We start from the raw sequence: 26,617 nt of genomic DNA on the forward strand, positions 1-26,617 counted from the left end.
GAGCTTCCCAGACAAGAAAAAGCTAAAGGAGTTCATTACCACCAAACCAATATTACAAGGAATGTTAGAGGGACTTCTTTAAGATGGATTAAAAAAAAAATAAAAAAAAAGATCAAATATATGAATAATAAAATGGCAACAGCTACATATATATCAACAATTACTTTCAATATAAATGGATTAAATGCTCCAATCAAAAGACACAGGAGAGCTGAATGGTTAAGCAAACAAAACTCCTACATATGCTGCCTCACTTCAGATTGCAATACACACAGACTCACTTCAGATTGCAATAAACACAGAGACAGAAAGTAAAGAGATGGAAAAGATTATTTCATGAAAATAGAAACAAAAAAACAACAACAATAACAAAACTTGGATAGCAATACTTATACTAAACAAAATCGACTTTAAAACAAAGGCTATAACAAGAGACAAAGAAGGACCAAGTAATCCCACTTCTGGGTATTTATCTGAGGAAACCCAAAATGCTATTTCAAGAGAATCTGTGCAACCATATGTTCATTGCAGCATTGTTTACAGTGGCCAAGATGTGGAGGTAGCCTGGGTGTCTGTCAATGAAAGAATGTGTAAAGAGGAGGTGTACATATACACAATAGAATGTTGCTCGGCCATGGAAGGGAATGGGTTCTGGCCATCTGCAGTGGCATGGATGGACCTGGAGGGTATTGTGTTGAGTGGAAGATGTCAGACAGAGAAAGACAGATGGAATGTGATTTCGTTTATATATGGAATCTAAAGAACAAAATACACAAACTGGAAAAAAAACACCCAGAAACAAACTCATAGATACAGAAAACATTTTGATGGTTACCAGGTGGGAAGGGGATTGAGGGGGTTGGTGAAAAAGGGAAAGGGATTAAGAAGTACAATTGGTTGTTAAAAAGTAGTTATGGTGATGTAGGGTACAGAAAATAATATTGTAATAACTATGAATGGTGTCAAAGGGGTACTAGATTTGTTGGGGTGATAGATGGGAGGGGCTTGGGGGTAGGGTGAAAAAGGTAATAGGATTAAGAAGTGCAAATTTGTAGTTACAAAGCAGTCATGGGGATATAAAGAAAAGTATAGGGAATGTAGTCAATATGGTAATAACTATGTATAGTGCCAGGCGGGTACTAGACTAGTCAGGGTGATCACTTCTTAAATTATATAAATGTCTAACCACTATGCTGTACAGCTGAAATTAATTTAAAATAATACCGAATGTCAGTTAAAATTGAAAAGTGGGGGAAAGAGGGAAGGGGAATAAGAAGTTCAAATTTCCAGGTACAAAACCAAAAACATCATGGGGATATAATGTACAGCATAGGGAGTGTAGTCAATGACATTGTGATACCGTGATATGGTGTCAGATGGTTGCTGGACTTACCATGGTGATCACTTCTTTAGATATATAAACGTTGAATAACTATGCTGTACCCCTGAAACTAATATAATATTGTATGTTAGCTATATTTTTAATAAAAACCTTAAAAAAAAAAAGAAAGAAAGAAAAGAAACTGAGACCAATGTGTGGTTTCCTTCTGGTCCCCAAATTGTGACTGAAGCCCTTAAAGATGTACAGTCAGTCATGAAAACAGATGAGATCTTCCACCTAGAAATGGACCATCTAAAAGAAGGTAGAGAAAGACTGGGTGCGTCGGTAGTGGGTTATAATTAAAATATTCAAATTTTTATTAATGGCCAAGGAAGACACCTAATGTTTATCTTACACCTGTACATATCAGCCCGACTCTAGTAGTTTTACAGATCTTATTTTAATGAATTTCTATTTTAGAGCTAAGGAAACAGCCTCAGAGAAGATAGGTCACAGTTAACGACTTAGGTTCCTTATTTCTGCCCTACAAAATACTGTGTGTATTGCCATAGAAGAAATGCTGGGAGGAACATGAACTCATCTATGATCCTGGTTTTGAGCTGATGTTTAATCACTTGGAGCCACGTGGTTGTACCCAAGGCCCTGGTCCCTCGGTCATACATTTAGAGCTTCCAGGCAGTTCTCATCATGACGATGAAATATACATCGGTGTCAATGGATGCGCTCACCCCTGCATAGTAGTTCATAAATTCCTCGGGGGTCACCTGCAGTGGAAAAGTTAGAAACAGAAACGAAACTTTGTTTCTCACCATTTCAATAGGGGCCCATCTCCAGTACCTGTAAAGGGAACAAAAATTTCAATCAAGGGGGCTTTTTAGTGACCAAAGCTGAGGAACAGATCTAAAATAAAAAAGTGAAGTTGAGGATGGTGGTGACAGATGGCATAGGGGAAAAAAGGCAGAAAGTCTTGAACATTTCCAACCAACCTACATGGAAAGTGAGATGCAGGTTCTCTCCTTCTGTAAGGGCAGAAGCCCATCTCCTCAGAAAAGTGAGTCTGTAACTGAGAATAAGAAACAAGAGTTCTTTAATGATTGTTAATACTGTCTGGGACACCTCAGAAACAACATCTCCTGTCCTTGTTTCAGGGCGAATCATGTTTTACCTTTCAGGAGTGCTGTTCTGTGGGTAAAGAAACAGATTTCTAGTTAGGCACTCTGGGGATTCATGCTTTTTTAAGATGCAAATTATTCATTCAAAGCTCAGAATTCGTAAAAGAAAGGTACCCTCAGCTTTGCGCCTCCCCACCCCCACGGGGGCTTCTCTGTCCATCCTTTGCCTATAACTCTCTCTCTGGAATCTCAACTGTTTTTATCTATTCTAGAATTTTCTATTGCTTTACTTTTAAGAAGAAGATAAAAGTTATCAGTCTTCTTTTTAAATAGGTGTAGGTGACATGTACATTCCAATTCAATCATATTGGCTCATGGGATTAGTTGATTCAAGGAGAGACTTGTCCTCCCAACTAGCTCACCAGTGAGTTAGCCCACTGCATAAGCCCTGCTTACATGGGGGGAGACAGATACACCAATGAGCTGTTTGGGAAATTTATTGCTCTCTAGTTAGCCCTCAATTTTAAGTGTCATGAGGGATTAAAAAAAATCACAAAAAGTGAAATCCCTAAATAATTCAAAACCCCTTTCTAGCCCATATCAGCAAAGTCCTCTCTCACGGAGTACCTACCTGTCTCGTCCATGAATCATATGAGCTGACTGAGCCACTTACCTCTTTTGCTGAAATTGTAAGTGAACAGAAAAGAATTACCGACTCCACAGTTCTCGCCCTGTATCTACCCCTGTCCCCCAACACCACCACCAAACAGTAAGAAGCAGTAGGAAGAAAAGCATTGGACTGAATTAATAGGTGAGATATGCTTATCAGTGGTCTGGAAGTAGAAATAAATAATATATGTGCATAGCTTTTATTAAAATTAGAATACCATTAATGCCTTCCTTTCTTGAATTTCTCTCCTTTGCATTCCCCACTTATAGAGTGTTACACCCCATCTGGAAATCAGACGACATAAAGCTGGAAGTTGGAGCTACTATGTTTGCTCATTTCAGAAAAGGCCATCAGTTATTCTTGGAGAAGTGTCTGCTTGTTTCCTGAAACTCAACTTATATTAGGGAATGGCCGGAATCACAAATTCTATGATTTCCCCCATAAGTTTGCCCTCATTATAGTAAATAACTTTTCAGTAATAATAGCTATTATTATTTTGTTTGACATTAGGGAAAATGAGAGAATGGACACCATTGCTTTTGGGTGTCCTCTTAACTATGCTACCTTTAATTGACAGAGTATTTTATACGGAGGAGAATGTCCCAGATGGGGCAATAGAGATCTCTGAGTCATGATACAGAAGACAATCCCTTTTTCTCAGCTCCAGCCTAATTAGAAAATCATAAAATAAGTTTGGGTCATCTGCATATACCCAGTACTATACTTAAAGTATTTTTAATTATTAAAAAAAATTTGTATGCGATAAGTGAGTCAGTAAGACTCACATTACCTCAAAGTCTAATCTGGTTCTAAGAGATTTTTAGAAATATTTGTAATTATAAAATAATAGTTACACATGAAAACTTCAAAACCTAGAAATTAAAAAAATAAGAGGTGTAAGTCTCACCCATTAGGGTGGGGTTTAGGGATAGAATGCCTCCGTCCAAATAACTAGTGCCCCGGCTGCTCTGAGAGCAGAGTGTGGGACGTCAGCACAGGCTCTGCGACATCAAATGCCATGACTGCTGCAAACCCCCGTAACCTTCGTGACTACCTGAGAGCTCAGCTAAAATTATTAAAAATTTACAAATTTGCTCTGGGTGGTGAACACACAATGTAATTTATAGATGATGTGGTATAGAGTTGCGCGCCTGAAATCTATGTAGTTTTGATGGCAATTGTCACCCCAATAAATTTAAATAAAAAAATATATATATATATATATATATATATATATATATGAAAAAAAATTTACAAATTTGAACATAATCCTTGGGTAGGGCGTATGCTAATTTTCTTGTCTTATTCTAAATTCAGGCTTGTTTGGATATCAACTGTATTTTTTTAAATATCGATGAGTGCATTAGCTTCAAACGTAGTTATATTTCTCCATAAGAAGTCTTAATACATGAAACAACTCAATTTGAAAAAAAGATCAATTAGGGGCTAATTATGCTTTTTATAAAGTTCCTGGGCATTTAAACTATGATTCAATGTACAAAAGTCTGAATTCACACATCGCTTGTCAGAAACATTTTCATTATGTCTATTAAATGAGATATCTCTATAAATCCCTTGGCATGATGCCCAGTAGATAATAAGTGCTCAATAAACACTGCCCAGATCCATAATTATGCTAAATGAGGTTAATGTGCATATTATATTTAGTCATTTAAACAGACAATTTTGAATCTTCTAGAGGCAAGGATCTCAAATACGAATGTAAATAAGAGTCCTCTTGGGCACGTATTAAAACTGAATCTTTGAGCTACACACACACACACACACACACACACACACACACACTCAGATTCTGTAGTTCTGTGCGACAGCCGGAGGCATACATTATTAATACAAACTCCAACTGACGATCATGCACCGTCAGACTTGGGTCTGTGATATTTGGGTGACATTAAATACTGCAACTGCTGAAAAAACCCAATGACCTTTATGAGTATTTGAGAGCTTCATATGGCATGTTAAGACAAATGTCAAAAAGGACAGGGGTGGGAACTTTAAATCAGCTGAATCACAACAACTGGCTACGCTGACTTGGGTTAAAGAAAAGAGCAGCTGAGGTTTCCCCTGGCAACAAGGAGGAACCACCTGCAGAAAGGAAGCAAACACACCCTGAGATCCCATGCAGAGCTGGGCTAATTTGGGGAAACGGCAGTTGACTATTTTTCCACTGCCATCTCACAGATTAAAGGCCAGTGATATTGGAAGACAAGAGTTCTGTTATTTTTATCCCTATGCACTTGTCTGCTCTAAGGAACCTGCCCTCTTTCCCCCACCCCACCCCCCATTTTTAAAATCTACCTCTGCAATCTCCTCTGTCTAAAATGGAGGGCATTTCTCTGTTCCTGGCAGGAAAATGTTGGCAGAAAGAAAAGACGTTTTTCTTCCTATCCTGCTCACCCCTTGCCAAGAGGACTCACCATGAAGTTTCGTGGAAAAAGCTGGGGGAAATTCCCTTCAGAAGGGGAAGGCTCATTTCCTCTTCCTATCCCCACCATCTCTTTTTCCCCACCCACTGTCCCACTAATCCTTCCTGTGTGGCACAGGGATTCGGGGTAACCTCCCCAGGGTTCTGTTCTTGCTAACTATCAACAAACAAGAGAACTCCCTTTCCCGATCACCATAGCCTTCTGGACACCTAAGAGCAGAACTGGTTCTGGGTTCAAAAGTCCATTTATGGCTGCTGATAAGAGACAGCTGACATTTTGGCCTCAGCCTTGACACAGTTATGGAGATATAATTCCCAACCTTACTTACCAAACTGTGCATTTGTAACTTGAAGGTAACAGCTAACGGAGATGGGTGGTCACCTTTGTTTTTAAGTTTACTGCAGTTTAGAAATGCAAGTTAATTTCAAAGCCTATTAAAGATTCAATCAGAGTAAATTCTGTTATCTGGCATTCCTTTCCCTGAAAGCTTCCCTTAAACGGCATTTCCATGGAGCAAAGTCTGAGGACAAATGAGGCTCATAAGGATGTGTGTAAAAGGCACTGCAACATCTTGAAATGCTTTGTGAATTATGTTCCCCAAAATTGAATTCTGGCTTCATTTTGAAGTTAAATTTGTTTTATTATAACGTAGTTCATTGGAAAGTGGCTAGCTGTGTTTGGTAAATATGGTAACCATGAAATGGAATAATTAATCAAACTGCCACATTCTCCAGATGATCGGTATTTAGCTGTGTGTGGATCCGCGACTGATATGTGGGCAAGCGCACACACACACACACACACATACACACACACACACACACACACACACACACACACACACCTTATTACTTTAGTTCTTAACTGTCTAGGTGGTCACTAAGGAAATATTTTATTTCTGTTCTATTTATAACAACTACAGTATAAGTAATTGTTAAGGCGTTAGACTTATTTCCCATTACAATTACACATTGGATAGAAGAAACTCGACTTAGATTAAGCTCTTTTACTTACTAATCCATCTTTGTCATAGGGTGAATCAAAATTATCCAGAAATTTCCTGAATACTTGTTCCTCAGTCCATTCTCCATTTTGGTACTTTGGATGGTGTTTTGCATTGTACACCCCACGAAGGTCTTCAATTGTTATAACGCCATCTCCAGTCTTGTCTAACTTCCTGAAAGCTTGCATAATGACCTCTTTTCTGGCTCTGGACATTGGAGGCTAGATAAATAGAAAACATACACAGGCGTATGCAAGCAAAGGAGATATTTTGTGTCATACGTGATGAAATATATTATTCCTCTCAATGATGTTCAATTGTTTTTGTGTCATTAAATGATTGCTCCCAAAAGTCCCTAAATCTGTTTTCCATCTCCTGCCCATCATCTTCGCAGTGTACTAACAACTTCTGACAACAAAATCTCAAGATAGCCAACCCAAACCACATGAAAGCCAAACTCGGCAGACACACTGATTCATGGGGCCACTTACTCTTAATGTGAGAAGAAATTCATTGAAGTCTATTGTTCCATTTCCATCCTTATCAAACCTCCGGAAAAGCTCTTCTGCCTCTTCCTTTTCCATGACCACAGCATAATCATTTAACCCTTTCACAAATTCTTTGAAATCAAGAGTTCGGTTATTATTGTCATCCATGATTCGAAATACTCTGAAGAAAATACACACACACACAAAAAAAAAAAAAAAGAAAAGAAAAATCCCCACAAAAACAAAGTTAAGCATAAAGATTTCAAAAAAGAAAACCATTCTCAAAGTTTTTCAAAGAAAAATACAGAAGTTTTAGATTCTTCTCTGAACCCTCCCCCCCAAACTGGATAACCTCTTCCCAGCATCTCATAAAAGAAAAGAAACCTTGGGGGGAAGTACTGTATGATTCCAATTGACACCCCAGTAACAACAAGCACATCTAGAGCATGGATCTTGGTCTCTAACACAATTCTCCAATAACAGGAACTGGACTTCTTGGAGAAGTGACTGATTCTGGGATTGGGGTAAAATACGTAAAAGAAAATACATAAGATGAGCTTGGAGTATCTTATACCAGAAAGTAAGAAAGTGCTCTGAAAGAAAGAAACAAACAATACCCTGCAGTAATGGGGGTACATCAATGGGACACAGGAGCCAACTGAAAGAGCTCCCAAAGCCAAAACTGGAACAATTTGAACAATACAATAAAGTAGTGTTAGATTATAACCTAAAGTATAAAATAAATACCCATGAGTCCATACTGGTTTAAGTAAATGACTGAATAAGTCAGTGTGGGAGAAGAGACAAATTTTTCTTGCAGAACAATTCCAAATAAATTATGTCATACTCTGCCCTCAAGTTGGGAAAGGATACTCTCTACTTCCTAAGTTGTAGTGGCTCTGCATAGAGACTTCCTTTCAAAGCGTACAATATGGAAAGGGTGGGGGGAAGCGTAAATTTACATTGGAGAACCCAGACAAACACTGTCTTGACCAGGGGAGCAAGATCAACATCAATAACGATAAATCATGTTGACAGTAGGCAACCTTGAGATGATGTAGAAAATGACACTTGTTACTTTTGTGGTCCAAAAAAAAACCATCACCCCAGTATAATCACTAGAAGAAAGGGGAAGGGACCACCACTTGAGTTGAAGAGAGATTTGGGGAAGGGCAAGACCAGTAAAGGGGAGAAGGCAACGGGCACCTTCCAGCAAATGGCCAAGGATGGGACAGTGTCTGTTCACAATACCCTGTCTCCCAGTGAAAGGGCTGGTAGGGGTTGTGGCATAGGCAGCAGGAAGGATTCAACTAAATGGTCCATGAGAGGAAGGGAGGGTAGTGATTCTGAGGGTCTGTACCAAGGATAATGATGTGGACTCAGGATGAAAGAGGTGGAGGCTGGAGTGATACAACATTGTAGGGAACTGGGCTTGTCTTCCCATTGGACTGTGACAGCCTGGCCGTCAGGGTTCACATGCCCACAGCCTGGGCTTCTGACAGAGCTGGGCTTAGTCTGAGAATTTGGCACCATTGAAAGTGACAATTCCCAATGCTCAGTACCTTGCTGGGAATGAAACCTTCCACCGACTTCAGATGTGAGGTTGGATTTCCCTGCCATGATACTCTCTACTTCTCTAATGGACAACTTCTCCTTTCACGGAGATTCCCGATTTTGTGACTCTCAGTCTCCTACTCTAAACCCTCCATGAGCACTAGAAAAGACTTCTTCACCTATGAATACCCTGAGATGTGTACAGTGCCTGGCCCGGGCAGGCATTCGATCAGGGAGGCTTACAATCTCCTTCCCCTTGGGTTTCTCAGTCCTGAGGGCTTCTCACACTGTCAGAGAGCCAGAGACCAGGACCTGCAGAGCTGGGGAACCCCATTGGCAGTAAGCTCATATTACCCAACAGGCAATTTCAGTGCCTCTGCAAATGAACAAGACATGACTATCTAGGAGAAAAACTCCAAGATCTGCAATCGTGTCTAAATTGCTATTCCTTCCTCCTTCTTCCAAGACCCTATTGTCACAACTTCCGAAAATGTTTCTCTCTTTGTCACGCTAGGTGTCTCCAGTACTGGGGCAAGCTTCTCCCTTCCCCTCAAATTCTCCCAGTAGCTGCACTTTCTTGTAGCAGACATGAACCTTGCTGAATCTTAGACTAAGAACCAAATGTTGTCACAAGGTACCTCAGAGATCAATTCTTCCAAATTCTGCATTTACAATTAAGGAGAGACCCCAGGAGCGAGTGACTTGCTCCAGGTCACATCAGTCTGCCTCTCTAGCTGTGCCCTGCCTTTCTCCTCCATCTCCCTGCCACCCATGGCCCGGGTCCTACCTGCCGAGTCCTTTGATGCCTGCGGAGCCCCTGGCCAGGCACTGCAGTCGAAGCCTTTCAATGGGGTCGGTGGCCGTGGTGAGCTTTTTGTTGGCTTGGATCGCCATCTCTCTGTCATGGCGTGCTGTCCCTGCCATCTGAGAGGGAATCCACAACACATTATTAGCAGAGCTCAGGCCTCTGGCTGAGCAGGGTGACAGAAGCCTCGCCGAGAAGGAAATTTACAGCACACTTTCTCATTTACTTCCTAAGAACACTCTCTAACTTCCCAGAATTTCCAATTTTCGGCTCTACTGTGTGCCTGGCATATTTATTACTTACTTATCTAGCCCTGAGGACATCTAATATCTCCAGCCTGGACAATAGTTTTAATTATAGAGTCGTTCCCCAATATTCTTTCATCTTTCTGAAACTCCTACCGCCATAAAAAAGAAACCCCATTTCTCTAAACTCTTTTTGAGCCAACCTTATATGCTTTATTCTTTTATTTAGAATTCTCCATACTTCCTTTGACTCCACATTTTATACTCTCCTCTTTGGTGCAACCATTATTTTTTGTTGCTTCTGTCTTCACTGAGATGCTCAGCCCTGGGGCCTTTATGATTCCTACCAGAAACCAGTATGTTTTCCTCGATTAGCAGGTAAGTGTCCACTTAACACCTAACTAGGTTCTCAGGACAGAAAGAAAAGGTAAATAGACACTATCTCTCTTGACAAACAGATTTATCTTTTTTTCCCTACAGTTTGGCTTGTGTGTGTTAAATATTCAGAAATAGGAGAGAGGGTGGGTGTGATGAAGCACCACCTACTGGGAGGTCCATGAGCAACTTACAACCTCCTGCAGCGGGGCCTGAGCTCTGAGAAGCCGCACAGCAGTGGGAACCTACTGGACTGGGCCTGGTGACCCCGTTTCTAGTCCTGACTCATCAACCCCGCTCCTGGTGGTTTCTTCAATTTTTCCTCCTCTGTTAAATGGAGGGAAAGGATTAGACGATCTTTAAGTTCCATCCCTGCTCCAAAAAACCACTAACACTCATATAAGCCCCCGACCCAGCAGGTGGGGTATTCTACATATTACTCTTCACTGTGAATTGTGAATGAAAGGAGCAGGAGAGCTTGATAGATACACAAAGAACAGGTTAGGCGGCGCTGAAAGATGTTAGAATGGATCTGCCCTTGACTCACGGGCTCCCCCTGCCTGCCAAAAGCCAGCACATCTTCTGAGGGCTACATTGGGATGGGATTCTGATTTGTGCCCTCTAAGACTGTTCCTCTCCAATACAACCCCTTAGTCTCCCTACAAAGTTCTCATTTAACCTTAGAGAGGGAATCTCGAAAATAAAACAGACCAGAATAGATCATTCAGGGATGCAGATGCTTAACTGCCTCCTTTCCTACAGCACCTCCCAAGAGCCAAGTGATGGGTTTCCTCCCTGTGGCTCCTTTTTTTCTGATTCCCATCAGATGGGTGAAGACAACAGTAACCATTCTCAGTTCTCTTGCACACAAGGCCACAGAGCAGACCTTTGCCTATTAGATCCCAGCCGTATTACTCCACATTAGGAAGAAATTGCTCTGCCTAAAGCTAATATGGAGCCTTCCAGACTCCCTCCAACACCAAAAGCAGAGGTTCCCTGGGATTCCAGATGGCTGCACACAGCACTTTTAGAGACCTGCCTCTCCCCCACTGTCAGGCATGTGCAGAGAGTGTGATCTAAATTCTCATCCTACAAGGACACCACCGGTGGCCTAGGTCGGTTGCCTTCCTGGCCGCATTAACTTTTCTAAAGTCTCTGTTTGCTTGCTACTATTTTGTCACATTATCTCAAGCTGACAATTGCCAGACCTTGTCCCCAGCTTCTAGCTCTCACACCACCCCCACAGAATCGCTCAGCCGCAACAAGAATCCTGTGTTCACCAACACCGATTCACTAACCTAGCCATCTCCTGCTCCCTTACTTGTCTTTGCCTGAGGCACTTCCTGACCCTCGCCATATTCTGCTGATGGCACCATCCTTGGCCCCACGCTTTCTCTACATCTACGTCACAGCCTGCTCCTTCCCAGACCCTGCTTTTTTTTTTTTTTTTTGGATCCTCTCTCTTGCTCAGTGCTACTGGCCCAATGGTGGTCCCCAGCCACTCACCTCCCTGTCTTCATTTCCACTACTTATTCTTTACCTTTTTCATGCTATTCTACCTACTCTGGTTTTCCACATGATCCATGGCAGCAGGTGGGGAATGGAGAGAGACATAGACTAAAACCCCACAGTGAGGAGGGTGAGATCTAGTGCCCAGATCTGAGAGAGAAGGCAAGAAAAGGAACCCCTGTGGGGGCCTCTTTTCACAACTTTAGTATAATATTTAAGTTGCAATTGCTAACATTTATTGTGCTCCCACTATGTGGTAAGCATGTATCCAGTCATAACCCTAGGAGCTGAATTGAAAACAGGGACTCAAACAAATACAGGTACACTCATGTTCACAGCAGCACTATTCATAATAGGCAAAAGGCAGAAACAATCCAAATGTCCATCCATGGACAAGTGGATGAACAGAACGTGTCATATACTGGAGGTGCCAGAAAAATGTATACAAGTGGAAAGTGGACACTTTGTCAACGTTGCTCAAGCAGTAGTTCACCATTATCAGAAGTATCTGGACACTGATGGTAACCACTTTGAGCACCTCCTATAATTGCAGAAGTCAAACGTGACTTGTATTCATCTTTTGTTATCGGTATATATTGAGTATTACAATTTGAATAGTTTGTTTCCTTTCTTAAAATGTGTATACATTTTTGGCACCCTCTGTATACATACAGAGGAATATTATTCACCCATGAAAAGAATGATACATGCTACAATATAGATGAATCTCAGAAACATTACGCTAAGTGACAGACTCCAGACACAAAATATCACATATTGTATAATTCCATTTATATGAAATGTCCAGAATAGGCAAATTCATAGAGACAGAACACAGAGTAGTTATTGTCAAAGCCTACAACGGGGCAATGGGGAGAGACTGCTTAATGGGTGTGTGGTTTCCTTTTGGGGTGATGAAAATGTTTGGAACTTAATAAAGGTGCTGGTTGCACAATGTCGTGAATGTCCTGTATGTTTTTAAACGGCTCATGTTATGTTCTGTGAATTTCATCTCAATTAGAAAAGAAAAACCTATGAGCTAGTTATAACTATGATTCTTATTTCACAGATTAAAAAATCAGGGCTCAGAGAAATCAGGCGGGTGGCCCAGGTCCCCGAGTTGGTATAATTCACACAGTTAGGACAACAGGACCCTGACTCATCATGCACTGCCACCTCCTCCTATGGCCAACTTGGGAACTAAGGCTTCGGTTGGTAAAGCCACTTGCCCCAAAGTCCTGGCCAACACCCAACACAGGGCTTCTGACTCCCAAGTACGGCTCTTTCAACTCCACCACCTTTGTGATGGAGTTTCCCCAAAAATAAGACCTAGCCAGACAATCAGCTTAATGCGCCTTTTGGAGCAAACATTAATATAATATTAATATAACATTAATAGTATATTATATTATTATATTACATTATAGACCTGGTCTTATAGTAAAATAAAACCGGGTCTTATATTAATGTTTGCTCCAAAAGACACACACATTAGTGCTGATTGTCCAGCTAGGTCTTATTTTCGGAGAAACACGGCAATACAAAAGTATTTCAAAGCACAATCTGATGGCACCCTCTCCTAGGAGAGCAGGATACAGTCAGGGAGAACATCCCATCAGTTCTACATTCTGTGGCTGACACTACCCAGTGACAATGCAAGCAGTTACCTCTGCAGTCTAATGTGCTATATTCAGAAACAATTTTACATTCTCTCCTGCCAACCTACGATGACTACTTGAAATCCCCACATTAACTACCTTTTTGAAAAATTAAACTTATTGGGGTAACATTGGTGAATAACATTATGTAATTTTGAGGTGTACCACGTGATACTTCGGTATCTGTATACGCTACTGCGTGCTCCCCACCTGAAGTCTAGTCTCCTTCCGTCAGCATATACTTGGCCCCCTTTATCCACTTCTCCATCCGCCACCCTCTTTCCCCTCTGTAACCACCATGCTGTTGTCTGTATCTATTAAGTTTGTTTTTGTTTTGGTAGTTTGTTATCTTTTTGTTTTATATTCCACATATGAGTGAAATCGTAAGATTTTTGTCCTTTGTATGTTTAGTGACCTTGTTCATCAACAAAGAGCTAATATTTATTGCATGCCACTTTCAAGGCGCCAGTGCTGGAAGGGAGAGATTGGTCTGAGAAGCAAGCCTTTGATTAGGAATCTTAAATGTGAGTACTTAAGTCCCATAGTTAAGCATTATAGGAAACATAAAGTTTACTAAAAACTGGGGGCTTTTAAAGAGGACATGATCAGGTAGGGTGTCGGTGAAGAAAGGCGATACTCAGACCATCTGAAGTTTTCCTTAAGGCACCAAGGCACGGGGGCAACAGTCTACCGCCAAACATGTGTCACTGAAATCACAGGACTGCACAAAGCGTCCCCGACTCCAGAAGACCCTCTCTGAGCACCAAGCAGTCTGCGCGGTGATAACAGAGCCCAACCAGCCAGGCGGGTGCAAGGCCGGGAATGGGCTGCCCTCCAGATGCACTTGGCCGCAGCGTCACCTGGTGTTAACATAGCGTTTGCGCATTTCTCCGGCCAGGCGTTCGTTGAGTCCATACCTTCCACAAATGTCTACAAGGGGCAACAAGAAAGTACCTGGGCATTGTGGTAGGAGTTGGGGAAAGAGGCAATGAGACATCCAGTGCAAGGAGCCTAGGGAGTTGGGGGAGCAACCCAACTACTGAGCTGCAAAAAAAATCGAAAAAGGGCGGCTACCCCAGCCTCGGAGTGGGGCTTTCTGAAGACGTCTCGGAAGTGATGTCTAAGCTTTAATCCTAAAGGAAGGCAGTAGTTATTCAGACTAAGGTCGTGGGGATGGAAGAAGGAAGGGCAATGCAGACTTACTTACTTCCCAAGGGCCTTGTAAGGCCAAAATGAAAGAGAAGACAGTACAATGAGAGAAATGCAAGTGTTTAGGATGATTGGAGAAGTAGGGATGAGTGTGCCAGGTGAGATAAAGAGTTGTGGAGACAGGGAGGGAATGTGGAAAGGGGAAATTTGGAGAGAGGTGAAACTAGGGGGGTATGCGGGCACCAAAGCACAAACAGCCTGGGACATGGTGATCGGGAGTTTGGATTCTGTACTGAGAGCAACAAGAGACCCCAAAGGGTTCAAATTAGGGAGCGACCGTCTGCATTGTAAAAAGAGCACTCTGGATGCAGTGTGGAGAACGGGCAGGGAAGTGGGACAGTCTGACTCGTAAGAGATGAGAGGCCATCTCATCAGGCGTCCTCAGGAAGGACGCCTGGCAGTGTGGACACAGCAGGTAAAGCGACCGGACATGGAGATAACTGAGTGGCGCCTGAGGCAGAGGGAGGACTCAGGGCTGACATCCTGAACTCTTGCTGCTCTCTCCTCCCACCCCCAGTGCCTGGTGGGAAGGGATATTCACAAAGCAATGAAATAAAGAGATCTGGAGATTTGGGGTCAGAGGCTGAGTGGAGGTGCCAGCATGCTGCCAAGCCAAAGGAGACTTTGTGGCCGAGGTCACCGGGTCTCCCACTGGACACAGTTCTGGCTCCTTCATCCCATCGTCCCAGTGCACAGGTGCCTGCCACTGCCAAAGCCTGGATTTCAAGAATCATTGTGGGATGGGATATGGAAAGCTGACAATTCTTGGAAGTTTGTCTCTTCATGATTCTCAGTGGGCTTCATGGGAGTTCTCTTACTGAGTTCAGGGACACATTTAAGCTGAATCTCTGGGGAAGCCCCAGGCTACACTTTATTGGATTGTCTTTGGTGCCTCCTAGTGGCTGAGTTACATATTACATAATACGCTGAGTTACATATTGTCATTTCTCAAAATCTCTCTCTTTCTCTCTCTATCTCTCTCTCTCTGTCTGTCTCTCTCTCTCTCTGTCTCTCTGTCTCTCTCTCCCCGGCCCCCAATGCTGGGTTGATTCTCAGCCAACAAGCTGCAACACAGAGGTGGATCTCAAAGCCAAAGAGGGCGCCCCACAGACATCCGTAAAGAGAAAGCACCAAGGGCTCCTACATCCTCCGATGCAAAATTCAAAGAAACTGCCCACTCCACCCTCTAAAGAACCCTCCCCACTTTGGTTTCTCTGACACTACACTCCCCGTTTCCCTCTTTCAGGAAAAGGACGGTTGCATGAGGAAGCTGAGGCAGGTGTGGTGAACTCGGATGAACTGTAGAGGAGAGTTAGCCTGTGTAAAAGCACAGGGGGAAGGACAGAATTAGGTAACAGGAAGGTACTGCAAACATTATGGGGACAAAGGTAGATGGGCGAGTACTGCCCACCCCTGACCCACCGCTCCGTGCTGAGGAGGGAGCGCAGGCTCTCGCTCAGTGGGGCAGGATGTGCCTGAACAGTCCTTTGCATCCCACTGCTGGGGGTGTTGAGACTAGACAAGGCACAGCGTGACTGTGAAGAAACCGTACTCTGAGGAGATGACAGAAGCCCAGCCTGTGCGAACAGCCGCTACCTGCAGAGCATTCCAAGCTTTCCCAAGGCCTCTACCGCCTCGTGAAGCCATCAAGCCCATTCCGGGCCATGTAATGATTTTTACCTTAGAAACGTTTTTCAGGCATTTCTGGAATTTAAAAACCTGTGCCATTACATTAGCTGTTTCAATAGCAAGGGACCTGGAGTTACTATAATAGCTCCATGTGGTTTTAAAACACATTCTGCTTTTTGGAGAGAAGAGAAGAGTAAGGCAATATAAAGAGCACGTAGTGAATGATTAAACTCCTAGGGCTTCATACATATTTCCGGGATGTGGGAAATGTATTCGCCTTATATTGAGTTCACATCCAAGTCAAAACTATTCTTATCTCTGCTAGCTTAGTCTTGACTGTGAGCATAGAGACAAGTTCCCACAGGGATGGCAGACATGAGGCGTTTTTCTCTCTGTACTTGGGAACTGGATGTAAGGCTGACATTTTGATTTATATTCAGTGGATCTTTTAATACTTGAAATGTAATCCAGCGATGGGGAGAGACACACAACAGACCGTGTTTGAAGGCGACAGTTGCCATCTCTACTGACTTCAATCCATTCAATTAACTAGTTATTACTCTGTGGTACATAGCAAAAAACTGGAGTTTCTTAAGAAGTTTCCCCTCAGAAAGTGCCCCTCTAGAGTAAATATTAGATTCTAGCGCTCAGAGTAGCTTAGCATGTGGCTAGGACGTCCCTCCTTTGAGTCTGAAATGAAAGACTCAGACGACTTGAAGAGAAACGTGGTTTCTGCCACAGAACTCTGGGGAAAAGGTGTCATGACAAGTGTGTCTCAGGGTTGTTGACATCTGTGAGAGTCCCTTCATCAAACCCATCTGAGCTCAGTTCAACTAAACAGACCCTTAACACCTCTAGCTACACGAGGGACTGTGCTCATTTTTCAGGTGGCTCCAAATGGGTATGATTTTGCCTGTAGGGGACATTTGAGGTTTGGAGACATTGTTGGTTGTCACAACAGGGGTGAAGGGTGCTACTGGCATCTAGTGAGTAGAGGCCAGAGATACTGCTAAACATGTTAGCAGAACCCTTGACAAAAAAAAAATAAAATTCTCCAGTCCAAAATGGCAGGAGTACTGAGACAGAGAAGGCCAGTTGCAGAGAAAGACCTGGGACACCCAGGGATGCTGAGACCATCAGAGGTGCTGCTGAAAAACAAAGAAGCCCATGGTTACTCCACCCCAAACACAGCCAATTAGCATCTAGGTGTGAATGCTGAGGACCTGCATTCTAACAGGGCCAGATGGTTTTAACGTATACCTAAGTTTACGAATCTAAGCTAGAAGAGACGCCAAGCCACCTTCGTGTAGCAGGAGTAAGATCTTGTGGGGAAAGGCTAGAAGAAAGGCTGCAACATAACAGGGTAAGATAGAGGCAAGAAGTGGTAGTAATAACCATTGTGACCACATCAGGGGCCAAACCCGCGGCTCAGGGCTTTCCACGCATCACCACATCACCTCACACGGTGGAGTCTATCGAATATTGCCGCCCTATTACAGAAAGTCAGCAGGGACTCCAAAAACTCGGGTCACTTACCTGAGAATGTCCCATGAGGCAGTGACTGGCATCTAGTTTTGTCTAAGTCACTGCATTCAACAGCTATACCATGTGCTGATAAACTACTTTGGGAATTCCTAACAGGTCCACGAAATGAGATGAAGGAAAGGAAAAGCTTCAAGGAAGAGATTGCCCTGAAGTGCCAGAAGGATTTCCCTGCAGAGGAAGCCAGGACACCACAGATCCTAGATATGATCCTTCTCTCACCTTGGGGACTTTGCTCAAGTTTCCAAAACTTTAAGGCTCAGTATAAACTGCTTCTGGTTGAGATGAACAATTTCACTTAGTCTCTTCCTCTTGGAGCAGCGGTTTTCTGTTTGTTTTAATAAAGTAATGTGCCAGGTGTCTGGGGTTTTTTTGTTTGTTTGTTTGTTTGTTTGTTTGTTTGTTTGTTTGTTTGTTTGAAACCTAAACTCAAAGTTACTGTGCTATCTTCCATAACATTTATTCTTTCCCAAAAATTATTTTTAAAATTATTTCTGCAATGAGGAAAAATATGAAATGTCTGCTTTTTGTTTGGATGGCCGACTTCCACACTAAATGTAAAGTATGACAGTATTTAATCTATACTTTCCACATAAATATACTGTGGAACAGTACATGCCATCAAAGTGCGGCTTACCAAATTTTCTCTGCACCAAAATACATTTTCTCAAGATATTTAAAACTCGTGTTTCAGCTATTGTCAGCATGCAGGTCTCCCCAGAGTCCATCTCTGCTAAGTTATCGTCTTTTATTCTTTCTACCGATATTTGGAATCCACATTTTAATGTTTATAATATGGCCCAATTTAAGAATGTTTCATAAATATCATTGCTATTAGGTGTTCACTTCATACAGCTTCCTGAAATTTCATGTTATTCATTCACCCAGGGTTGGGATTAGAGCCAGGTAGGTAGGTGCCCAAGGCAGAATGTTTAAGGCCCTCAGTCTTTAGCATTGTGCAAATGTCAACCTTGCACTTGCCCAAGCCTGAGAGTGAGTCTACCTGAAATAATTTGTCCCAGGTCCCTACCTTGCCTCACCCTAGTCCTGGTACTGAATTCAACATAGGTTTATTGAACACTTATTATATGCCACACAATAGCAATGAATGAGAGAGCCTAGATCCCTTTCAGGAGTTTACATTCATCAGGGTAGTTTTAACTTTGTTAAGTTTGAATTACAGCTGATTTTCCAAACATTGCCAACAGGCTGACTCAAAGGTCACTCCTTTCTCTCCTACATTCTACTTTCAGTTGGGTGGCCACATTAAATGAGTACTAGCCAAAGAGACTCAACTGAAAGTGCTGAGGGCTCTAGGAGAGCTCTCCCATCTCTTTGCCTCCTCCTGCCTTACACAAAAATGCAATGTCTGGAGCTGTGGCAGCCTGTCTGCAATCATGAGGGAAGGGCAAAAGGAAATCACAGAGATACCTACTTAGAGCCCTAATACCACTGAGCTACCGAGTCAGTTACTCCACACTCCTGTCATATGAGAAACATAAGCCCCTGATTGCTTAATTCATTGTTGATCAGGGCCTCTGTTACTTGCAGCCAAAAGTATTCTTAACTGACACCATTGACAAAAGCTTATTCCTGCCGTGTTTAACTTGACCATAGCTAATGACTTTTCCCTGGGTGAAATAACTAGCAATCCACTGTGAGGAGAGGTGCAGCTCCCCCTGAGAACTGGGAGGAGAGGTCAAATAACCTCTTTTCCATTATAACCTCTTTTCTTGGTAGCATTTTACCAGCATTTAGGAGCCTCTGCAGCTTTTTTGGCTAAAAAGAGTGAGAAGAACTGCTTACCATGATATTCAAGGACCCATGTACCTAAGACAATGTACTACAAGCCCCAGGTTACTAAAACACAGAGGCTGCAGGCTTACGGGATCCTTGGCAGAGTGATTCTCCCCTGGGACTCTTTGGAAGCAGGAGCTGTATCAACAGCATTCTCCTTGCCGTCTCCTTCTCCATCTCGCTCTTCCCCTCTGCTCTGCCCTGAGTCTCTGGGGTTTTTACCAGAAGATTACTTGCAATCCATTCTGAGTCAGGCAGCCTGCCAGATGGAAGGCCTTAAAGAAGCAGAGTAAGAAAATATCTAAACTATACAAAGGTAAGCAAAGCTTTGGGTGGATTTAAAAAAAAAAAAAAAAAAAGGAAAAACAAAACTTGTCTTCCAAACTCTTTGGTTGCGGTGACTATACTCTTAGAACCAACCAACCAACAAAGTACTTTTCAAATATCCCATTTTTTCAGGTGACATGAGGCCTTGGCCTCTGATTGCAAACCCACTACAAGGACAAACCCCAACTGTACATTTTCCTCTACTGAGGAAAGCCATAGCTCTGACCACCATTTGCCCTTTGGCAACATTAAGTCACCAAAATCACTAACAAGGCTGGACAATTAAGTTCATGAACTTGTTGCAACGATGTTGCTAACCTTTTTTTATATCAGAAGGGTTATTCATTATGAATTTATACCAACTGGACAAACAGTTAACCAAGTTTACTATTTGGAAGTGCTGAAAAGGCTGCATGAAATAGTTACACGATAACGACCTGAAATTTTCGCCAACAATTCATGGCTCTCGCATCATGACAATGCACCAGCTCACGTGGCACTGTCTGTGAGGGAGTCTTCAGCCAGGAAACAAATAACTGTATTGGAACACCCTCCCTACGCATCTGATCTGGCCCCCAGTGACTTCTTCCTTTATCTGAAGATAAAGAAAATATTGAAAAGAAGACATTTTGATGACATTCAGAATATCAAGGGTAATACGGTGACAGCTCTGCTCGCCATTCCAGAAAGAGTTCCAAATTGCTTTGAAGGGTGGACTAGGCGCTGGCGTCAGTGATACCTTCCCAAGGGGAGTACTTCGAAGGTGACCGTAGTGATATTCAGCAATGAGTATGTAGCACTTTTTCTAGGATGAGTTCTCGAACTTAATTGTCACACCTCGTATTTAGGAACTATTTCACAGTCTCTTAAAATGCTCCTTTTGGACTCATTTGCCTATTTGGTGTTCATTTTATAGCCACTTAGAAATCCAGTCAATTATTTGCATCCTACATGCTCTTAACTGGTACTTGCAGAAAACCAAACAGTGCTAGTGGATAGAAATCTAATGTCACAGTGCCAACGTCAGTGTGGGTTGGCATGTCAGATAGATTTGTGTCCAGCTACTCACAACAGAAAGTGACTGTCCCTGAAAATGAGAGAGGTTTACTTGCCTCTCATGTAAAAGAAGTCTGGAGGCAGTTCATGTAGTGGTCAAGCTCCCAAGAAACTACGGTCTTTCTACCTTATCACAATAACATGGGACCATACAAAAAAATACAACAGAAATAAGGAACATTAATTAAGCACTTACTCTGCCAGGCTCTCTGCTAAAGGGGTGGCCTGTGTTTTACAAATTATTTACAATCCGTTCGCTTAGAACAGAAAACATGCTGGTATAAAGTAGATTTTGATAATTCTTATAGTTTACAAAGTGCTTCTACATGCATCAGAGTGTTCTTATTTTACAAAATAAGAACACTGAGGTACTTCTCTAGACGAACAAGGGAGGGAGGGTGTTCCTGGAAATGGAGCAGTGTGTACAAAGGCACAGAGATAGAGAACATCATGGTGTGTTTGGGGTTTGTGAGTAGGCGTAGACGCAGACTAGATTTTGAAGGGGTGGAGGAATCCTAGAAACAAGGCTAGAGAGATAGGCAGGGCCAATGTATGCATCAAATGCTAAGATGTTTGCTCTTTACCTGTACACAGTGAGGAGCCATCAAAGGGTTTTAGATGAGAGTAAGAAGTTCAGCTTTCCATTGTATAAAGATTGCTCTGACAGTCATCTGGAGGATGGATTGGAGGAGGCAAGACGGGAGGCAGGGGACCAGATAAGAGGCAATTCCAATAGCGGAAATGGAAGACGACCAGCTCCTGCACTTAGGTGGCATCCACGGCAGTGGAGGTGAGAGAAGGAGCAGAGACGCAGGAGGTGTCCATACGATGAAATGCCACAGCACTTGGCTGCTGATTCGGTACAGAGGGTGAAAAGGAGACTAAAGCAGCAGTTGAAACCCAAAGGGTGTTCCACAAACTAAGCTTCCCCAGGCCTTGCTCCTGGGCACCCCATCACCACCACAAGTTACTGAGAGAGACATGGCCCCCTTAAGGCCAAGAGCACAGCCCCTTCCATGCAGAGACACCCAGCCTTTCTTCAATCCCTTAGCCCATTATAAATCTGCTAATTCTCATTGGCCTCTGAACAATTGACAACCTTCACTGTTGAGCTCAGTATTCTGTCTGCCCTGACCCTTATCGTGATCCAGTCCCCATCCATATTTGTGCTACAAGAAGTCCACCTCTGTGAACTGCCTTAACCAGTTTTCTCTGTTCCCTGGCTTCCAGCTGGATTGAATCCCCAGGAGGCACCAGCAGGAGATCTGAGGGCAGGAGGAGAGAGAAGTTGGAGTATATAGATCCCTGGCTTCCTCCGCCAGCCACAGTTGTCCGTGACTGCAGTCTTACACCAAACGCAGCGCTCTCTGGAGCAACACTCAGGCTGAGATCAGTAAGGGCTCCTCTTCTTGACCCTTCAGGTCTAAGGAGGATTTTCCCTCCTCACTGTGGCAGCCTGGGGGTGTTTCCTCATCCCTTATCTGTATCCCTCAACCCTAGCCATATCTTTGCAAACTGTCCTTCATTTCATCCTTGTCTGTCACTACTTTTGAATATGCCATCCATTTCCTGCCAAGAGGCTGACTAGTACAATGTCTTTATCCTACCTGGTACCCGAAGTTGCATGAGGAACACTCCTTCTGCAGTCTTCTCAGATAAAGGTGACTCTTACCCCAAATTCTAAGCACTAAGGTAGCTCACAGTCTCCCCTACACCTGCCACCTCCATATCGTGCCCCACCCTGACATCCTTCTTTGAAGCACAGCACAGCTGGGCCTCCTCCCTGTGTCCCTCTTTGGCTCTGTCCTGTCCTAAATTGCTAAGACTCTGGGTCCTGCCTCAGAGACCTCCTCTGCATCCCAAGTGTCCTCATCAATCTGGGCAACCTCAGAGCTCATCTTAGACAATCCATCCAACATGTAGCTAAGAAGGTTCTAAAGCACCTTGATTTCTACCAACTTCACCTGCTCACTCTATTCACATGCCTTTTCAAGACCATCTCTTACATTTTGTCACCAGCCAAAGCTGGTCTCCTCTGAAAGTTCAAAATTCAGCATCCATTTTCTTTCAGTTTCATTCTTGCAACCACAGATGCTTGTGACCTTACAAAACCTCTAGACTCATGGTCCTGCATTTTCTCCATGGCCATCATTTGCCCCATTCTCCTTTATGGATCCACTTCCTTCCCTCTCCACTCTAGACACTTTAGCGCATCATTCTGACCACTCCTTACCAGCACCTTCTTTCTCAGCCCTCATTCGTCAATCTTCCACACTCCCTTATGCCTAACTTGGCGCAATTTGTTTGTGAGTCCTCTCCTTAAAGGCAGGCTATCCGGTGCAACTGAACAAGCCCACAAGCCGGTAGACAGGTGCTACTGACATTTATTCTTTCACCACAGCTGAGCCTTCAGAAACATGCAACGATGCTTCTATATGACATTGGTTAAGTTCTTCTTTCAATCTTTTCAGAGGCCAGTTCAAACCTTTGCCGCTCACCTGCACAGCTTGTCTTGAAACTCACAGTAAAAACGGAGCTACCGGTAGGAACTCACGCACACCACTTTCCTCCAAGACTACAGAGGTATTTATCTCGAGACCATCCTGACTTTGTCTTCCCTCCCCAAGAGGGAGTGCTGAATTTCCTCCCTTTTAAGAATAATCTCTCCACCTACAAGATATGTTCCTATACGTCCTGGACCCTCAGTCATCTGTTATGCTATTTTCCTCCTCTCCACCAGCATCCCCCTTTAGTTCATGAATCTGCAGTGGTCCCTTAGCCTTCAACTCCTTCTAGCTATCAACCTTCAAAGCCAAACTACTTGAAAGAGTCTCCAGTTTCTCCACTTGCTCATGCCCCATTCATACTTCAATCCACCGCAATTTGGTCTGCACTCTGATGCTCCAAAGAACACACTATCAAGGAGTCACTGCCAACCTGATTGCCAAATTCAATAGGCACTCTTAGTCCCTATTTCACTTCACCCAACAGTTGACTCTATTGATCATTCTTCCATCTTGAAATTCTTTTCTCTCAATGTCTATGAATCAAATTTCCTCTGTCTCCCTTCCTCTGAGGTCTGGTCTATTTGGTCTCTCCCATGTTTTCTGTCTGCTTTTTTTAATGCTACTGTTCCCCAGGCTTCAGTTATTTATCCTCTGCTCACTTTCATACCATCCCATCGCAATCTCAGCCATAGCCACTGACGCAATGATGACTCTCAGATCTTTATTCCAACTCACGCACTTTCTTGAGCTTTGGAGCCAGATTTCAAATGTCCCACAAAATGTGCGCACTTCAATAACCTATAGACACTTCAAGTTTAATGTTGCACAACTAAATGTATTATCTTTTTCTCTTTATTCCTTGCCTCAGGACATGGCAACACCGTTTTCCCAGGCCACTAACTGAACATCATCCTAGACTCCTTCTCAACCTCTGCATCAAATCAGCGGCCAAGTGCTGTGGCATTTCATCGTATGGACACCTCCTGCGTCTCTGCTCCTTCTCTCACCTCCACTGCCGTGGATGCCACCTAAGTGCAGGAGCTGGTCATCTTCCATTTCCGCTATTGGAATTGCCTCTTATCTGGTCCCCTGCCTCCCGTCTTGCCTCCTCCAATCCATCCTCCAGATGACTGTCAGAGCAATCTTTATAAAATGGAAAGCTGAACTTCCTACTCTCGTCTAAAATCCTTTGATGGCTCCTCACTGTGTACAGATAAAGAGCAAACTTCTTAGCATTTGATGCATACATTGGCCCTGCCTATCTCTCTAGCCTTGTTTCTAGGATTCCTCCACCCCTTCAAAATCTAGTCTGCGTCTACGCCTACTCACAAACCCCAAACACACCATGATGTCCTCTATCTCTGTGCCTTTGTACACACTGCGCCATTTAAGGAACACCCTCCCTCCCTTACTGGTCTAGAGAAGTCCTTCTCTTCCTGGTAGAATCACTATGGTGAAGGCTCAGGGAACCACTCTCAGCAGAGTGAAAGCGCTCACATGTTCCTTTGTAGAGTCTGTACCAAGCCCACATAGCACCCACACTGCACTGTGATATACCTGTCTGCTCGGTCCTACTAGACTATAATAAGGTCCTTAAAGAAAAGGGCTGTATCCTTGGTGTCCCAGGTCATCATATATATCATCAGCACTTACCGTGATACTACAAGATCCGATTGGAATTGATAATAGCTATTGTTATTAAGTAATTTTTATTTGAATATAAATACAAATGAATGCCCACAATTTAAATCTCAGTATTTAAAATGCACAATTACAAAATAAAGAGATTACTATAGCTGTAAGATTTTGAGGGAAAAATGAGAGCTCTAAAAATTGGGAAGAATTTCATCGACTGAGTGGGATTTAACTACATCCCAGACTGAAGGCAAGGCGGGTAGACACGTGGATACACGGTATTGCCATTTACTACAGCCCTTCTTAACTTCATGATCAAGCAAATCAACTCTCTGATATAATTTTTAGTAAGCTGTATCAGTCCACTTTAATAAGAATTCTGGTTCTAAGTGGTCAATTCAGCAGGGTATGGCCGAAATAGCACAACTTTGAATGTCAGACAAACCAAGATCTGAATCAAAGCTCAATCTTTTATGACTCGCAGATAATTTTTTTTAATTTGTATGTCTTTATTTTTAAATTTTAGTATACTTTATTTCCCTAAATATATCCAAACTATTCCCATTTTAACATGTAATCAACATTTGAAAAATTGAGATCTTTAACTTTTTTCATACTAAGTATTTGAAATCCAGTATGCATTTTCCACTTACAGCACATTTCAATTTGGACAAGCCACATTTTAAGTGATCAGTAAACACACGTATCTAGTAACTACAGCATTTATTGACCAGTGCAAATCTAAACAGTAAGTCCCAAGAGGGCAGGGACCTTGTCTATTCTTTTAAGAATTTTATTAAAATATAGCTAACATACAATATTGCATTAATTTCACGTGTACATCACAGTTATTCAACATTATACCTAAAGAAGTGATACGGTGGTAAGTCCAGCAACCATCTGACGCTACCACGCTATCACAATATTATCCACTGTATTCCCTACGCTGTACATCACTTACTTGTTTTATACCATTTGAAACTTTTATTCCTCTTCATCTTCCCCCCATTTTTAAACTTTTCAGTTACAGTTGACAATCGATATTATTTTATATTAATTTCAGATCTACAGCGTAGTGGTTAGACATTCATATAATGTAAGAAGTGTGACTTGCAGATATTGAACCTTCCTGAGGCTCCGTTTTATCAATGGTCATGCAGTCTAGTCACAGCAGTTTGCCCAAACACTGCACACTCAGGTACCCAGGTACCCAGTACCTAGCAACTGCTCAGTGATGTTTATTTCCTTCCCCTGTACTGAATGAAATTGTTCTACATTTGTATCTGAGCACCTCTTCACGAAGATGACAAAAGCCTCTCCCAACACTAAGTTTTCCTCCCTAGACTGACAGCCAAGAACTCACACCAACCTTTAGGGCTTCTTTTTGAAAGTAATCTCTCTCTCTCTCAAAGTAATATCTCTCTCTCTCTCTCTCTCTCTCTCTCTCTCTCTCTCTCTCTCTCTCTCTCTCTCTCTCTCTCTCTCATTCCCCCCCACCCCCCATCTCTCCTAAAATGAAACAAAAGTGATTATCTCAACTTAATACATAAAGAAATTGATTTACCTTCAATTCTAACCTGTCGCCACCAGTTGCTTGGAACTGAAACTAGGGACGCTTTCTCCTGCTCTGGGGAGACTGTTCCCCTCCCCTGCCCTTTTGCAGGATCCTCCCTCCTCCCTTTCCTCCTCACACCTCCTAGTCTGCCC

General features: G+C 42.8%; 1 protein-coding gene across 3 annotated transcripts; it reads right to left on the bottom strand.

Annotated features, from left to right (window-relative positions):
- Window positions 1-1,761: 1,761 nt before the first annotated feature.
- On the bottom strand, window positions 1,762-26,571 carry CAPSL (calcyphosine like). 3 transcript variants are annotated; one of them, XM_033109829.1, is made up of 6 exons: window positions 26,475-26,571; window positions 9,404-9,540; window positions 7,066-7,243; window positions 6,586-6,795; window positions 2,333-2,405; window positions 2,077-2,179 (listed from the first exon to the last, which is right to left on the bottom strand). In XM_033109829.1, exons 2-6 carry the CDS (start codon window positions 9,538-9,540, stop codon window positions 2,148-2,150), a joined length of 630 nt encoding a protein of 209 aa, XP_032965720.1. In that variant the 5' UTR covers window positions 26,475-26,571; the 3' UTR covers window positions 2,077-2,147. The 3 variants fall into 3 exon arrangements, with proteins under 3 accessions (XP_032965721.1, XP_032965720.1, XP_032965719.1); XM_033109830.1 differs by lacking the exon at window positions 2,333-2,405 and having other exon boundaries at window positions 1,762-2,106; XM_033109828.1 differs by lacking the exon at window positions 2,077-2,179 and having other exon boundaries at window positions 2,214-2,405.
- Window positions 26,572-26,617: the final 46 nt, after the last annotated feature.

Source organism: Rhinolophus ferrumequinum, chromosome 7, assembly GCF_004115265.2.
Source record: "Rhinolophus ferrumequinum isolate MPI-CBG mRhiFer1 chromosome 7, mRhiFer1_v1.p, whole genome shotgun sequence".
Lineage (NCBI taxonomy): Eukaryota > Metazoa > Chordata > Mammalia > Chiroptera > Rhinolophidae > Rhinolophus > Rhinolophus ferrumequinum.